Source organism: Lissotriton helveticus, chromosome 1_1 (assembly GCF_964261635.1).
Source record: "Lissotriton helveticus chromosome 1_1, aLisHel1.1, whole genome shotgun sequence".
Lineage (NCBI taxonomy): Eukaryota > Metazoa > Chordata > Amphibia > Caudata > Salamandridae > Lissotriton > Lissotriton helveticus.
The window spans coordinates 1,699,692,622-1,699,710,182 of NC_136057.1; the positions used below are offsets into that span (position 1 = coordinate 1,699,692,622).

Genomic DNA, 17,561 nt, shown 5'->3' on the forward strand with positions numbered 1-17,561 from the left:
AGAGTAGTGAGTAGAGAGTGCAGAGTAGTGAGTAGAGAGTGCAGAGTAGTGAGTAGAGAGTGCAGAGTAGAGAGTGCAGAGTAGAGAGTGCAGAGTAGAGAGTGCAGAGTAGAGAGTGCAGAGTAGAGAGTGCAGAGTAGAGAGTGCAGAGTAGAGAGTGCAGAGTAGAGAGTGCAGAGTAGAGAGTGCAGAGTAGAGAGTGCAGAGTAGAGAGTGCAGAGTAGAGAGTGCAGAGTAGAGAGTGCAGAGTAGAGAGTGCAGAGTAGAGAGTGCAGAGTAGAGAGTGCAGAGTAGTGAGTGCAGAGTAGTGAGTGCACTCACTACTCTGCACTCACTACTCTGCACTCACTACTCACTTCTCACTACTCTGCACACTACTCTGCACTCACTACTCACTACTCACTTCACTACTCTGCACTCACTACTCTGCACTCACTACTCACTACTCACTTCACTACTCTGCACTCACTACTCTGCACTCACTACTCTGCACTCACTACTCTGCACTCACTACTCTGCACTCACTACTCTGCACTCACTACTCTGCACTCACTACTCTGCACTCACTACTCTGCACTCACTACTCTGCACTCACTACTCTGCACTCACTACTCTGCACTCACTACTCTGCACTCACTACTCTGCACTCACTTCACTACTCTGCACTCACTACTCACTACTCACTTCACTACTCTGCACTCACTACTCACTACTCACTACTCTGCACTCACTACTCACTACTCACTACTCTGCACTCACTACTCACTACTCACTACTCTGCACTCACTACTCACTACTCACTACTCTGCACTCACTACTCACTACTCACTACTCTGCACTCACTACTCACTACTCACTTCACTACTCTGCACTCACTACTCACTACTCACTACTCTGCACTCACTACTCTGCACTCACTACTCTGCACTCACTACTCTGCACTCACTACTCTGCACTCACTACTCTGCACTCACTACTCTGCACTCACTACTCACTACTCACTTCACTACTCTGCACTCACTACTCACTACTCACTTCACTACTCTGCACTCACTACTCACTACTCACTTCACTACTCTGCACTCACTACTCTGCACTCACTACTCTGCACTCACTACTCTGCACTCACTACTCTGCACTCACTACTCTGCACTCACTACTCTGCACTCACTACTCTGCACTCACTTCACTACTCTGCACTCACTTCACTACTCTGCACTCACTACTCTGCACTCACTACTCTGCACTCACTACTCTGCACTCACTACTCTGCACTCTCTCTACTCACTACTCTCTCTACTCACTACACTACTCACCACTCAACTCTCTCTACTCTGCACTCACTACTCAACTCTCTCTACTCTGCAGAGTAGTGAGTGCAGAGTAGAGTAGTGAGTAGTGAGTAGTGAGTAGAGAGTGCAGAGTAGAGAGTGCAGAGTAGAGAGTGCAGAGTAGAGAGTGCAGAGTAGTGAGTGCACTCACTACTCTGCACTCACTACTCTGCACTCTCTACTCACTACTCACTACTCTGCAGAGTAGAGAGAGTTGAGTAGTGAGTGCAGAGTAGAGAGAGTTGAGTGGTGAGTAGTGTAGTGAGTAGAGAGAGTAGAGAGAGTGCAGAGTAGTGAGTGCAGAGTAGTGAGTAGAGAGTGCAGAGTAGTGAAGTGAGTAGTGAGTGCAGAGTAGTGAGTGCAGAGTAGTGAGTGCACTCACTACTCTGCACTCACTACTCTGCACTCACTACTCTGCACTCACTACTCTGCACTCACTACTCTGCACTCACTACTCTGCACTCACTACTCTGCACTCTCTACTCTGCACTCTCTACTCACTACTCTGCACTCTCTACTCACTACTCTGCACTCTCTACTCACTACTCTGCACTCTCTACTCACTACTCTGCACTCTCTACTCACTACTCTGCACTCTCTACTCACTACTCTGCACTCTCTACTCACTACTCTGCACGCTCTACTCACTACTCACTACTCACTACTCACTACTCACTACTCTACTCTGCACTCTCTACTCTGCAGAGTAGAGAGAGTTGAGTAGTGAGTGCAGAGTAGAGAGAGTTGAGTGGTGAGTAGTGTAGTGAGTAGAGAGAGTAGAGAGAGTGCAGAGTAGTGAGTGCAGAGTAGTGAGTGCAGAGTAGTGAGTGCAGAGTAGTGAGTGCAGAGTAGTGAGTGCAGAGTAGTGAGTGCAGAGTAGTGAGTGCAGAGTAGTGAGTGCAGAGTAGTGAGTGCAGAGTAGTGAGTGCAGAGTAGTGAGTGCAGAGTAGTGAGTGCAGAGTAGTGAGTGCAGAGTAGTGAGTGCAGAGTAGTGAGTGCAGAGTAGTGAGTGCAGAGTAGTGAGTGCAGAGTAGTGAGTGCAGAGTAGTGAGTGCGGAGTAGTGAGTGCGGAGTAGTGAGTGCGGAGTAGTGAGTGCGGAGTAGTGAGTGCGGAGTAGTGAGTGCGGAGTAGTGAGTGCGGAGTAGTGAGTAGAGAGTAGTGAGTAGAGAGTAGAGAGTAGAGAGTAGAGAGTAGAGAGTAGAGAGTAGAGAGTAGAGAGTAGAGAGTAGAGAGTAGAGAGCGGAGAGGTGAGTGCAGAGTAGTGAGTGGTGAGTGCAGAGTAGTGAGTGGTGAGTGCAGAGTAGTGAGTGGTGAGTGCAGAGTAGTGAGTGGTGAGTGCAGAGTAGTGAGTGGTGAGTGCAGAGTAGTGAGTGCAGAGTAGTGAGTGCACTCACTACTCTGCACTCTCTACTCTGCACTCTCTACTCACTACTCACTACTCACTACTCTACTCTGCACTCACTACTCTGCAGAGTAGAGAGAGTTGAGTAGTGAGTGCAGAGTAGAGAGAGTTGAGTGGTGAGTAGTGTAGTGAGTAGAGAGAGTAGTGAGTAGAGAGAGTGCAGAGTAGTGAGTGCAGAGTAGTGAGTGCAGAGTAGTGAGTGCAGAGTAGTGAGTGCAGAGTAGTGAGTGCAGAGTAGTGAGTGCAGAGTAGTGAGTGCAGAGTAGTGAAGTGAGTAGTGAGTAGTGAGTGCAGAGTAGTGAAGTGAGTAGTGAGTAGTGAGTGCAGAGTAGTGAAGTGAGTAGTGAGTAGTGAGTGCAGAGTAGTGAGTGCAGAGTAGTGAGTGCAGAGTAGTGAGTGCAGAGTAGTGAGTGCAGAGTAGTGAGTGCAGAGTAGTGAGTGCAGAGTAGTGAGTAGAGAGTAGTGAGTGCAGAGTAGTGAGTAGTGAGTAGTGAGTAGTGAGTGCAGAGTAGTGAAGTGAGTAGTGAGTGCAGAGTAGTGAAGTGAGTAGTGAGTGCAGAGTAGTGAGTAGTGAGTAGTGAGTGCAGAGTAGTGAAGTGAGTAGTGAGTGCAGAGTAGTGAGTGCAGAGTAGTGAGTGCAGAGTAGTGAGTGCAGAGTAGTGAGTGCAGAGTAGTGAGTGCAGAGTAGTGAGTGCAGAGTAGTGAGTGCAGAGTAGTGAGTGCAGAGTAGTGAGTGCAGAGTAGTGAGTGCAGAGTAGTGAGTGCAGAGTAGTGAGTGCAGAGTAGTGAGTGCAGAGTAGTGAGTGCAGAGTAGTGAGTGCAGAGTAGTGAGTGCAGAGTAGTGAGTGCGGAGTAGTGAGTGCGGAGTAGTGAGTGCGGAGTAGTGAGTGCGGAGTAGTGAGTGCGGAGTAGTGAGTGCGGAGTAGTGAGTGCGGAGTAGTGAGTGCGGAGTAGTGAGTGCGGAGTAGTGAGTGCGGAGTAGTGAGTGCGGAGTAGAGAGTAGAGAGTAGAGAGTAGAGAGTAGAGAGTAGAGAGTAGAGAGTAGAGAGTAGAGAGTAGAGAGTAGAGAGTAGAGAGTAGAGAGTGGAGAGTAGAGAGCGGAGAGGTGAGTGCAGAGTAGTGAGTGCAGAGTAGTGAAGTGAGTAGTGAGTGCAGAGTAGTGAAGTGAGTAGTGAGTAGTGAGTGCAGAGTAGTTAAGTGAGTAGTGAGTAGTGAGTGCAGAGTAGTGAAGTGAGTAGTGAGTAGTGAGTGCAGAGTAGTGAGTAGTGAGTAGTGAGTGCAGAGTAGTGAGTGCAGAGTAGTGAGTGCACTCACTACTCTGCACTCACTACTCTGCACTCTCTACTCTGCACTCTCTACTCTGCACTCTCTACTCTGCACTCTCTACTCTGCACTCTCTACTCTGCACTCTCTACTCTGCACTCTCTACTCTGCACTCTCTACTCTGCACTCTCTACTCTGCACTCTCTACTCTGCACTCTCTACTCTGCACTCTCTACTCACTACTCTGCACTCTCTACTCACTACTCTGCACTCTCTACTCACTACTCTGCACTCACTACTCTGCACTCTCTCTACTCTCTCTACTCACTACACTACTCACCACTCAACTCTCTCTACTCTGCACTCACTACTCAACTCTCTCTACTCTGCAGAGTAGTGAGTAGTGAGTAGAGAGTGCAGAGTAGTGAGTGCAGAGTAGTGAGTGCACTCACTACTCTGCACTCTCTACTCTGCACTCTCTACTCTGCACTCTCTACTCACTACTCACTACTCACTACTCTACTCTGCACTCACTACTCTGCAGAGTAGAGAGAGTTGAGTAGAGTAGTGAGTAGTGAGTAGTGAGTAGAGAGTGCAGAGTAGAGAGTGCAGAGTAGAGAGTGCAGAGTAGTGAGTGCACTCACTACTCTGCACTCACTACTCTGCACTCTCTACTCACTACTCACTACTCTGCAGAGTAGAGAGAGTTGAGTAGTGAGTGCAGAGTAGAGAGAGTTGAGTGGTGAGTAGTGTAGTGAGTAGAGAGAGTAGAGAGAGTGCAGAGTAGTGAGTGCAGAGTAGTGAGTGCAGAGTAGTGAGTAGAGAGTGCAGAGTAGAGAGTGCAGAGTAGTGAGTAGTGAGTAGTGAGTGCAGAGTAGTGAAGTGAGTAGTGAGTGCAGAGTAGTGAGTGCAGAGTAGTGAGTGCACTCACTACTCTGCACTCACTACTCTGCACTCACTACTCTGCACTCACTACTCTGCACTCACTACTCTGCACTCACTACTCTGCACTCACTACTCTGCACTCTCTACTCTGCACTCTCTACTCACTACTCTGCACTCTCTACTCACTACTCTGCACTCTCTACTCACTACTCTGCACTCTCTACTCACTACTCACTACTCACTACTCACTACTCTACTCTGCACTCTCTACTCTGCAGAGTAGAGAGAGTTGAGTAGTGAGTGCAGAGTAGAGAGAGTTGAGTGGTGAGTAGTGTAGTGAGTAGAGAGAGTAGAGAGAGTGCAGAGTAGTGAGTGCAGAGTAGTGAGTGCAGAGTAGTGAGTGCAGAGTAGTGAGTGCAGAGTAGTGAGTGCAGAGTAGTGAGTGCAGAGTAGTGAGTGCAGAGTAGTGAGTGCAGAGTAGTGAGTGCAGAGTAGTGAGTGCAGAGTAGTGAGTGCAGAGTAGTGAGTGCAGAGTAGTGAGTGCAGAGTAGTGAGTGCGGAGTAGTGAGTGTGGAGTAGTGAGTGTGGAGTAGTGAGTGTGGAGTAGTGAGTGTGGAGTAGTGAGTGTGGAGTAGTGAGTGTGGAGTAGTGAGTGTGGAGTAGAGAGTAGAGAGTAGAGAGTAGAGAGTAGAGAGTAGAGAGTAGAGAGTAGAGAGTAGAGAGTAGAGAGTAGAGAGTAGAGAGTAGAGTGCAGAGTAGTGAGTGGTGAGTGCAGAGTAGTGAGTGGTGAGTGCAGAGTAGTGAGTGGTGAGTGCAGAGTAGTGAGTGGTGAGTGCAGAGTAGTGAGTGGTGAGTGCAGAGTAGTGAGTGGTGAGTGCAGAGTAGTGAGTGGTGAGTGCAGAGTAGTGAGTGGTGAGTGCAGAGTAGTGAGTGGTGAGTGCAGAGTAGTGAGTGGTGAGTGCAGAGTAGTGAGTGCAGAGTAGTGAGTGCACTCACTACTCTGCACTCTCTACTCTGCACTCTCTACTCTGCACTCTCTACTCTGCACTCTCTACTCTGCACTCTCTACTCTGCACTCTCTACTCTGCACTCTCTACTCACTACTCACTACTCTACTCTGCACTCACTACTCTGCAGAGTAGAGAGAGTTGAGTAGTGAGTGCAGAGTAGAGAGAGTTGAGTGGTGAGTAGTGTAGTGAGTAGAGAGAGTAGTGAGTAGAGAGAGTGCAGAGTAGTGAGTGCAGAGTAGTGAGTGCAGAGTAGTGAGTGCAGAGTAGTGAGTGCAGAGTAGTGAGTGCAGAGTAGTGAGTGCAGAGTAGTGAGTGCAGAGTAGTGAGTGCAGAGTAGTGAGTGCAGAGTAGTGAGTGCAGAGTAGTGAAGTGAGTGCAGAGTAGTGAGTGCAGAGTAGTGAGTGCAGAGTAGTGAGTGCAGAGTAGTGAGTGCAGAGTAGTGAGTGCAGAGTAGTGAAGTGAGTGCAGAGTAGTGAGTGCAGAGTAGTGAAGTGAGTGCAGAGTAGTGAGTGCAGAGTAGTGAGTGCAGAGTAGTGAGTGCAGAGTAGTGAGTGCAGAGTAGTGAGTGCAGAGTAGTGAAGTGAGTAGTGAGTGCAGAGTAGTGAAGTGAGTAGTGAGTAGTGAGTGCAGAGTAGTGAAGTGAGTAGTGAGTAGTGAGTGCAGAGTAGTGAGTGCAGAGTAGTGAGTGCAGAGTAGTGAGTGCAGAGTAGTGAGTGCAGAGTAGTGAGTGCAGAGTAGTGAGTGCAGAGTAGTGAGTGCAGAGTAGTGAGTGCAGAGTAGTGAGTGCAGAGTAGTGAGTGCAGAGTAGTGAGTGCAGAGTAGTGAGTGCAGAGTAGTGAGTGCAGAGTAGTGAGTGCAGAGTAGTGAGTGCAGAGTAGTGAGTGCAGAGTAGTGAAGTGAGTAGTGAGTAGTGAGTGCAGAGTAGTGAAGTGAGTAGTGAGTAGTGAGTAGTGAGTGCAGAGTAGTGAGTGCAGAGTAGTGAGTGCAGAGTAGTGAGTAGTGAGTAGTGAGTAGTGAGTAGTGAGTGCAGAGTAGTGAAGTGAGTAGTGAGTAGTGAGTGCAGAGTAGTGAAGTGAGTGCAGAGTAGTGAGTGCAGAGTAGTGAGTAGTGAGTAGTGAGTAGTGAGTAGTGAGTGCAGAGTAGTGAAGTGAGTAGTGAGTAGTGAGTGCAGAGTAGTGAAGTGAGTGCAGAGTAGTGAGTGCAGAGTAGTGAGTGCAGAGTAGTGAGTGCAGAGTAGTGAGTGCAGAGTAGTGAGTGCAGAGTAGTGAGTGCAGAGTAGTGAGTGCAGAGTAGTGAGTGCAGAGTAGTGAGTGCAGAGTAGTGAGTGCAGAGTAGTGAGTGCAGAGTAGTGAGTGCAGAGTAGTGAGTGCAGAGTAGTGAGTGCAGAGTAGTGAGTGCAGAGTAGTGAGTAGTGAGTAGTGAGTGCAGAGTAGTGAGTGCAGAGTAGTGAAGTGAGTAGTGAGTAGTGAGTGCAGAGTAGTGAAGTGAGTAGTGAGTAGTGAGTGCAGAGTAGTGAAGTGAGTAGTGAGTAGTGAAGTGAGTAGTGAGTAGTGAGTGCAGAGTAGTGAGTAGTGAGTAGTGAGTGCAGAGTAGTGAGTGCACTCACTACTCTGCACTCACTACTCTGCACTCACTACTCTGCACTCACTACTCTGCACTCACTACTCTGCACTCACTACTCTGCACTCACTACTCTGCACTCTCTACTCTGCACTCTCTACTCTGCACTCTCTACTCTGCACTCTCTACTCTGCACTCTCTACTCTGCACTCTCTACTCTGCACTCTCTACTCTGCACTCTCTACTCTGCACTCTCTACTCTGCACTCTCTACTCTGCACTCTCTACTCTGCACTCTCTACTCTGCACTCTCTACTCTGCACTCTCTACTCACTACTCTGCACTCTCTACTCACTACTCTGCACTCTCTACTCACTACTCTGCACTCTCTACTCACTACTCTGCACTCTCTACTCACTACTCTGCACTCTCTACTCACTACTCACTACTCTACTCAACTCTCTCTACTCTGCAGAGTAGAGAGTGCAGAGTAGAGTAGTGAGTAGTGAGTAGAGAGTGCAGAGTAGTGAGTAGAGAGTGCAGAGTAGTGAGTAGAGAGTGCAGAGTAGTGAGTAGAGAGTGCAGAGTAGTGAGTAGAGAGTGCAGAGTAGTGAGTAGAGAGTGCAGAGTAGTGAGTAGAGAGTGCAGAGTAGTGAGTAGAGAGTGCAGAGTAGAGAGTGCAGAGTAGAGAGTGCAGAGTAGAGAGTGCAGAGTAGAGAGTGCAGAGTAGAGAGTGCAGAGTAGAGAGTGCAGAGTAGAGAGTGCAGAGTAGTGAGTGCACTCACTACTCTGCACTCACTACTCTGCACTCACTACTCTGCACTCACTACTCTGCACTCACTACTCACTTCACTACTCTGCACTCACTACTCACTACTCACTACTCTGCACACTACTCTGCACTCACTACTCTGCACACTACTCTGCACTCACTACTCACTACTCACTTCACTACTCTGCACTCACTACTCTGCACTCACTACTCACTACTCACTTCACTACTCTGCACTCACTACTCTGCACTCACTACTCTGCACTCACTACTCTGCACTCACTACTCTGCACTCACTACTCTGCACTCACTACTCTGCACTCACTACTCTGCACTCACTACTCTGCACTCACTACTCTGCACTCACTACTCTGCACTCACTACTCTGCACTCACTACTCTGCACTCACTTCACTACTCTGCACTCACTACTCACTACTCACTTCACTACTCTGCACTCACTACTCACTACTCACTACTCACTACTCTGCACTCACTACTCTGCACTCACTACTCTGCACTCACTACTCTGCACTCACTACTCTGCACTCACTACTCTGCACTCACTACTCTGCACTCACTACTCTGCACTCACTACTCTGCACTCACTACTCTGCACTCACTACTCACTACTCACTTCACTACTCTGCACTCACTACTCACTTCACTACTCTGCACTCACTACTCACTACTCTGCACTCACTACTCTGCACTCACTACTCTGCACTCACTACTCTGCACTCACTACTCTGCACTCACTACTCTGCACTCACTACTCTGCACTCACTACTCTGCACTCACTTCACTACTCTGCACTCACTACTCTGCACTCACTACTCTGCACTCACTACTCTGCACTCACTACTCTGCACTCACTACTCTGCACTCACTACCCTGCACTCTCTCTACTCACTACTCTCTCTACTCACTACACTACTCACCACTCAACTCTCTCTACTCTGCACTCACTACTCAACTCTCTCTACTCTGCAGAGTAGTGAGTGCAGAGTAGAGTAGTGAGTAGTGAGTAGTGAGTAGAGAGTGCAGAGTAGAGAGTGCAGAGTAGAGAGTGCAGAGTAGTGAGTGCACTCACTACTCTGCACTCACTACTCTGCACTCTCTACTCACTACTCACTACTCTGCAGAGTAGAGAGAGTTGAGTAGTGAGTGCAGAGTAGAGAGAGTTGAGTGGTGAGTAGTGTAGTGAGTAGAGAGAGTAGAGAGAGTGCAGAGTAGTGAGTGCAGAGTAGTGAGTGCAGAGTAGTGAGTAGAGAGTGCAGAGTAGAGAGTGCAGAGTAGTGAGTAGTGAGTAGTGAGTGCAGAGTAGTGAAGTGAGTAGTGAGTGCAGAGTAGTGAGTGCAGAGTAGTGAGTGCACTCACTACTCTGCACTCACTACTCTGCACTCACTACTCTGCACTCACTACTCTGCACTCACTACTCTGCACTCACTACTCTGCACTCACTACTCTGCACTCTCTACTCTGCACTCTCTACTCACTACTCTGCACTCTCTACTCACTACTCTGCACTCTCTACTCACTACTCTGCACTCTCTACTCACTACTCTGCACTCTCTACTCACTACTCTGCACTCTCTACTCACTACTCTGCACTCTCTACTCACTACTCACTACTCACTACTCACTACTCTACTCTGCACTCTCTACTCTGCAGAGTAGAGAGAGTTGAGTAGTGAGTGCAGAGTAGAGAGAGTTGAGTGGTGAGTAGTGTAGTGAGTAGAGAGAGTAGAGTGAGTGCAGAGTAGTGAGTGCAGAGTAGTGAGTGCAGAGTAGTGAGTGCAGAGTAGTGAGTGCAGAGTAGTGAGTGCAGAGTAGTGAGTGCAGAGTAGAGAGTGCAGAGTAGAGAGTGCAGAGTAGAGAGTGCAGAGTAGAGAGTGCAGAGTAGAGAGTGCAGAGTAGAGAGTGCAGAGTAGAGAGTGCAGAGTAGAGAGTGCAGAGTAGAGAGTGCAGAGTAGAGAGTGCAGAGTAGAGAGTGCAGAGTAGAGAGTGCAGAGTAGAGAGTGCAGAGTAGAGAGTGCAGAGTAGAGAGTGCAGAGTAGAGAGTGCAGAGTAGAGAGTGCACTCACTACTCTGCACTCTCTACTCTGCACTCTCTACTCTGCACTCTCTACTCACTACTCACTACTCTGCAGAGTAGAGAGAGTTGAGTAGTGAGTGCAGAGTAGAGAGAGTTGAGTGGTGAGTAGTGTAGTGAGTAGAGAGAGTAGAGAGAGTGCAGAGTAGTGAGTGCAGAGTAGTGAGTGCAGAGTAGTGAGTGCAGAGTAGTGAGTGCAGAGTAGTGAGTGCAGAGTAGTGAAGTGAGTAGTGAGTAGTGAGTAGTGAGTGCAGAGTAGTGAGTGCAGAGTAGTGAGTGCAGAGTAGTGAGTGCAGAGTAGTGAGTGCAGAGTAGTGAGTAGTGAGTAGTGAGTGCAGAGTAGTGAAGTGAGTAGTGAGTAGTGAGTGCAGAGTAGTGAAGTGAGTAGTGAGTAGTGAGTGCAGAGTAGTGAGTGCAGAGTAGTGAGTGCAGAGTAGTGAGTGCAGAGTAGTGAGTGCAGAGTAGTGAGTGCAGAGTAGTGAGTGCAGAGTAGTGAGTGCAGAGTAGTGAGTAGAGTAGTGAGTAGGACATCACAGGCAGCAGCTGTGCAAGCTTCTTACACTCACAAGGAGACCACAGGCAGCTGAGTTGCAAGCTTCTCACACTCACACTCACAAGAAGGACATCACAAACCGCAGCGGTGCAAGCTTCTCACACTCACAAGAAGGACATCACAGGCAGCAGCAGTGCAAGCTTCTTACATTCACAAGGAGACCACTGGCAGCAGCGGTGCAAGCTTCTCACACTCACAAGAAGGATGTCACAAGCCGCAGCGGTGCAAGCTTCTCACACTCACAAGAACGACATCACAGGCAGCAGCAGTGCAAGCTTCTTACACTCACAAGGAGACCACAGGCAGCAGCGGTGCAAGCTTCTCACACTCACAAGAAGGACATCACAGGCAGCAGCTGTGCAAGCTTCTTACACTCACAAGGAGACCACAGGCAGCTGAGGTGCAAGCTTCTCCCAACCACAAGAAGGACATCACAGGCAGTAACGGTGCAATATTCTCACACTCACAAGGAGATCACTGGCAGTACACACCACATGAACACACTCCATAACACATAGCAACAATACATTGGCATTTACAATGCCATTAGCTCAAACTCAAATAAATCCGAGCCCGATTGCATTTCTAATGCTTGTTAATAATGGCTGTAGGTATTCCTTTTTAAAGTATTCCGGAAAGATTCCTGTAATGAAAGAATTGATGATTCCTCTTACTGGTGCGCCAGCAGAGGTATTTTTAAAATAATGTTCTTGATTTGTGGTGGGCAAAGGTCAGAAGAGCAGCCAGTTGACCTGCTTGCTTTGACAAGATCCATAAATTCACTTTGTGATAGTTGTTTGAAGGAATGCAGAGGCTGGGCTAGCCTACCCCGGGAGATGGGTTGGTGCTGGTGGTTTTCCGTTGTTTTAAATAGGAGTATAACTTGTCTGCTTTTGTTGTGTAATGATTTGCCAGTTTGTCACTAAATTCTTGAGTAATGGGATGCCGTCCTTCGGTGCATTTAGGTTTACGTAATTCGTTGAGAATTTTATAAAATTCTTTATTTGCATATTTAACATTATGAATTCTGACTCCATAGTAACTTTTTAACTTTTTTTGTTTGACTTGTATATTCTGTTAACTTTATTTAGGTGAAATTTGTCTTGAGTGCTATTTGTTTTTAGTCAAATGTGTTGCAATTTGTTTTATCTTTTATAGTTCTGCCTTCTTTCAAGGTGTTTGTTTTCTTTAGTCCTGTTTTGTTGTTCTTAGTGGTATTAAGATATCAAAAGTTTCTTGGAGCCACTCCGTTTTTTAAAGGAATTTATTGTATCGAGATCTGTGTTGGATGCTGTGTTTTTCTAGGTATTCAAAATTGAGTTTGTTCCACGGTTGATAGGTGGATGCATGCAAGGCGGCCTTTGGTGTGTTGATTTCTGTTGGAAAGCTACCAGAGGGTGGTCTGACCATGTGACTGAAGCAATCCTCTGAAAGGTAACTAGTTCTGGATTTGCAAAAACTGCATCTAGGAGGTTTCCAGTTATGTGTGTGGACGTTCTGATGTAGGTTCAGTGTGTCTAAGCCAGTGATTAGTTTTTGTAATAGTATAAGCTTTTAACTAGTTTTACTAATCCCAGGGAGTCTAACAAAAGATGGTAGCTTATGCAAAGAAGGTGTTCCCTTTAACTAGTTTGACCCTAGGATCAGGTTAATACTTAAATTTTAGGGAGCTATTCCCATGCTTTAAGGGTTAAGAGTATCAGAAGTGTTGTCTGCGGTTCTGGAGGATACTTGCAAAATATTGCAACGTTAATTCGCTGATGTACGAAATGCAGCAATATTCTCTTCTAAGTCAGGTATAGATACAGCAGATTGTTTGGGAATAGCGTTAGGAGCAAGTGTGGTTATTTGGTGCCTTGTGTGAATCTGCTCAATTGGATATTGTACGGATGTTCGGCATTTGTTAGTGGATATGCCTTTTTGGTGACTATAGATAATTCGGAGAGAAGCCAGACACAGCCCTTGATAATGTAAAACAGAATGGTCACTGCCCACACCTTAGGTTTAGTGCCTCCAGCTTCCACAGCAACAACATACCTTTCAAGGTTTTGGAAGAGTCTACCATTAGAGTCCGAGGGGATACATGCTTTAATTGTAGCAGACCACTCAGTCGTTTAGGGGGCGTGGTTGTGGTGTAAGTAAACAATGTTCAGGGACCTCCCCGTCTTTGGAACAGGCTGAGAGATCAGGGCATATCTCTGATTGTAAAACACCGGACCTGGATCTTTAAAGGTCTTGGGCGGACAAACTAGCGGGTCCCAAATAACATTTACATTCCGAGATGGCACAGGACATCTTCCAGCAATGGGAGAGCCCTGGCTCGATCTATCCTATGCTGCAGAGCGAGGGCAGTGTCCATAGTTCTGCTCATTGGAGTACCCAAGGCAATCCTTCCCAGGAGATGCTTTTCACCTGCATTGGTGTTTGGGACTCATATAAGACTATCTGCCTTACCTCTGCTGCCCAGAACACTCAAAAAAATATGGAGGCCAGGCCCAAGTAATGTTAGTGGTGCCACAGTGGGCGAGGAGAGTGTGGTACCTGGAACTTGTGGCCATGAGCTTCGATGCTACAATCCAGCTGCCCCTTTGGTAGGATCTTCTGTCTCAGTAGCAGGACCAGGTCTTTTATCCGAATCTGCACAACCTATGCCTCCATGCTTGGAGATTGAGCTGCAGCAACTGATACCATACAGTTTGCTTCCTGAAGTGATTGGTGTAATCCTGGCAGCCAGGCATACTTCCACAAAGACTGTTTATAGTGGGCGCTGGGAGAAGTGTGTGGTGTAATATTCCTCCTGTCGTATTCAACCCTTCCAAGTTTCCTCGTCTGATATTTGTTATTCGGTTTTTCATTGGTCCTTCAAGATCTAGCTGTAGCCTACAGTTAATGGTCATTTAGCAGGCCTTCCTTCCTTGTTAGGTTTGTCTGATCGGCCATTTCGCGTTAAATAGCCGGACTCTTTTCCTGGAGGGGTTGATCCATAAGCTTGCTTATGTCTTATTTATAATGCCACAGTGTGATTTGCATTTTGATTTAACCTACAAAATATGCTTGCTTGTTTAGCCTATGCACAGTTTTCTTTGATTTGTGACTCTGAAGACTGTGTTCCTTCTAGCCATTACGGTGGCATGGCGAGTGAGTGAAATTCAGACTTTGTCATCGGTGGCTCCTTATGATTCCTTCTTTCCTGAGTAATTGGTCTATAGAACGAGGGTAGCATTCCTCTCTGAGGTAGATACGCCATTTTATTTAGGACAGCCAATCACTTTGTCAACTTCTGAACTGCCTCATCCCTCAAAGGAGCAAGAGTGACTACATTGCCTTTATCCTAAAAGGACTCTGCTTTTACCTAGAGAACCAGGAAATTCCGACAAGGTGAACAACTTTTTATCAGTAAAAAACTGGTACAGCAGTTCAAAAGAGAACCATCTCTAGATTGATTGATTGTATGATGTATCAAGATCTGTTTGTGCCTGCTCTACTAGAGCGAAGGCTGCTACTACTGCGCTATTATGTGGTGTGCCAGTCTTGGATATTTGTTAGGCTGCTACATGGGCTCTTTCCACATGTTCACCAAGCACTATTACCTGGACACCTGGACCAGTGTAACGGGCACTCAGACCGACTTGTTCTGTAATACTTCCTGGTTTGAGCCATTCCACAGACCTAACACCTGGAAGGTACTGCTTTGGTATCTAGTCAAAAGGTGAGGATTCTGCAGTTAGAAGTCTGTATCAGAAGTTACTTATCTTCAGTAACTCCTTTTCTAATGGAGGCTATCAAACCGCAGATTCCCCATCTGCCCTCCTACTTTCTTGTTCTTTGATGTGGGCTCATAAAATCAGTAGATAATAATCCAATGCTAAAAGTCTGCACACACAAAGTTTTTAATGATGCTTTCTTAAGTCTCCACCTCTGTTGGCACGGATGGAGTACAGAAAGAAACTGACGTCTGCGCAAGCTGTGTGTGTGTGTGTCAATGTGTGTGTCTGTCTGTCTCGCGTCCGTACAACACTTAGCGGTTACGAGGTAACCTGCCGATGCTAAAGAATATTGTTAATAATATTGCAATAAGGGAGACCCAATGATCACTTGGAACCTGGGGTAATATCTACAACAAAAGCAGAATGGTCCCTAGTAACAGTACTTTAGATGCAAAGAACCAAGTGGTGAATAACATTTATTCAAAGGAGCTTATGAAAAACATTCTCGAGACCCATGACTGCGCCATGAATATTGGTGCAAAATAAACCTGCTCGGTGCTCTCTTTAGAGTGAAATACTCAAGTGATTAACCGTGATTAACAAGTCAACGGTGTTTAGTTAATTCAGAGAATTTTATAACTATGCTTTTTTAGATTATTTGTGCTCTCATAATCTGTTGCATACTTTCCACTAGAAGTTCACACCCATAATTATGTTGGTGTGTTTCGCTAGGACGTTCTTCCATGTGTAGGTGAGGCTGTCTGCTTTTTGGCCAGGACTCCAGTTGTGTGCACATAACTAGAGTAGAGTTTGGTGCAAAGTACTTAGCATCTCTAGTTCCGAACAGACTCCATTTATCAAGGACTTCCAATCAAGACTGTGAAGCAGAGGTTGGTGTAATAATACTGTAATCCTTTAGTTTTACAATCCTTTCTGAGCAATTGTTTTTCTGCCTCCTTCGATACTTTTTTGGGGGGGGGACATTTGGTGGAATAAGGCACTATATAAATAATCAAAGTAAAGTCTGCCTTCCAACGCCCTGTTGGTCTTACCGGTGCCATTTTCCTAAAGTCCATCGGCGTCTGATTGTAATTCTACTCTGTTAGTCCAACTGAGTGCACATCGCTCAGATTCAGTTTAAGGGTGTTTAAAACACTATTGAAGTCGACTTAACATAACCTTGCATCCATTGCTGGAGTTCTCTGGTTGCACTTGTTTTCTTTTACACAGAGATACATAACGTTCGCTTCTAGGTGCCCAAGTAAAAGCATTCTGAAGTTAGAATGAAGAAAAAAGTAAAAAATTAAAAGTTTCACCTACAAATTTATAGTGAATTGATGATTGCATTAGAGGACATGATTATAAGTTTGTCTAATCCATTCTTTTATTTATAGAAAGTCAGAATAAAGTGATACAGTTGCGTGAAGGCCGAATGTATAGCAGGAATGAATCGCAATATTTTTGTTACAAGAAGACATTTCTACCAAAGTGGAATGACATATGGACCAAGATGCAGGTAAGGTAAATGTGGGTGAAAGTTCTCTTTGTTGTTCTCTAACCAGTATGAACTTTACCATAGATGTTATACCATGAAGGAATCCAAGGGAATCCAAATAATCCCCAGAAAGCATTTTTTAGAGGAATTTTGACTCTTGTTTCTTCTTTAATAACATTGCATGTAAAGTCTACATTACATTTGGAAATGAATAGGAAACTACTCTTCTTTTGGGGAAAATGTAATTCTTGGGCACCTTTGGGAGACACTATCGCTTTTTTTAGCAAATTATGTTGGAACAGCAGTGGAGTCTCTAATGGTGTATGTTGCTTTTTCTTGTTGCGCTGATCTAATCACGTCACAGAGCACGGGATGTGAGGATGCCATAGATCAGGTCTTTATTAAGTATGTACCAGGCTGGGAGAGCACTGGGTTTTGCTGTGCTCCCAACTCTTTAGATCAGGCATCCGCTAAGATGCTTTGATTTTAATGGATTTTTAATGTCTATCTCCTGGTGGTTGGCAGTAGGTAGTTATAGTTGGAACCTAGTTTCCATATGAAAAGTATTTTTTGTTTTGCTAGTAACTTTGGTGCAGTTTGACGAATCTTCACGAAAGGTTCACAGCTAGAGAGCTAGTCACTTCAGTTGCTGTCTGGAAAGCTTCGTAGTGATTCGTCAAGCGAGGGCTGAGAAAAAGGGGCGAGGGTGTCCCAAAATGCATTTTCCTCATGCAATTTCTCAGTGATTTTAGACACCACTACAACCTGAATGACTAAACGGAAATGCCCCAAATTTGGCAGAAAGCCAGATCTTGGTCCAGAAAGAGTGCTTTTTGTAATTTTATATAGTTTTGGTATTACTAAAGAAAATACTTATGTATATCTAGAGACTCGCATCCACTGCGGTGGATTCCCGGATCCATGCGCCAACAGCAATGCTGCGTGGCTGACCGCAACCAGTGCGAAAACTTGCAGCCGCCATTTTGTGAATCGGGATACAGTTCCCTGGAGGAGTGTGGGATAAAGTAGAAATAGATAGTTATAAGGGGTCAGGATAGAGGTATATTGACTCCATGGGACTGATTGAAGGGGTCTGAGGGATTGTGGAAAACGTTTATATTTTTTTATTTCTTTGCATGCCAGAGGATCCGCAGTGCTCAGCGTGGCTTCCATGTGATTCCGAGGTGGATCCAGACCCCAGTTTAAAAAACAGTCACTCGGGCAGCCACACGCACAGCCACTCGCAGACCTACACAGTCCCTCACACACCCACTCACAGTCCCACAAATCTACTTGCACACCCACGCAGCCACTCACAACCCATACAGCCACTCACAGACCCACAACCACACTACCACAAAGACCCGCTCCGGCCGATTGCGGCCCTGGGGACCCTGTCCTTTGGGGCACGGCCATGTATCCCTGGGTGTGGTGGAGCCTGCCCATGGCACGCAGTGTGCAGAATCGGGAGCGCAGTGGAGTCTTATGG

At 46.4% G+C, this 17,561-nt stretch overlaps 1 protein-coding gene across 1 annotated transcript in view; it reads left to right on the forward strand.

Annotated features, from left to right (window-relative positions):
• Positions 1–17,561, forward strand: part of NEMP1 (nuclear envelope integral membrane protein 1) — a 323,363-nt gene that overhangs the window by 82,187 nt on the left and 223,615 nt on the right. Inside the window, exon 2 of the mRNA XM_078689000.1 lies at positions 15,972–16,093. Coding sequence (XP_078545126.1) covers positions 15,972–16,093 — 122 coding nt within the window. The remainder of the gene's footprint in view (positions 1–15,971; positions 16,094–17,561) is intronic.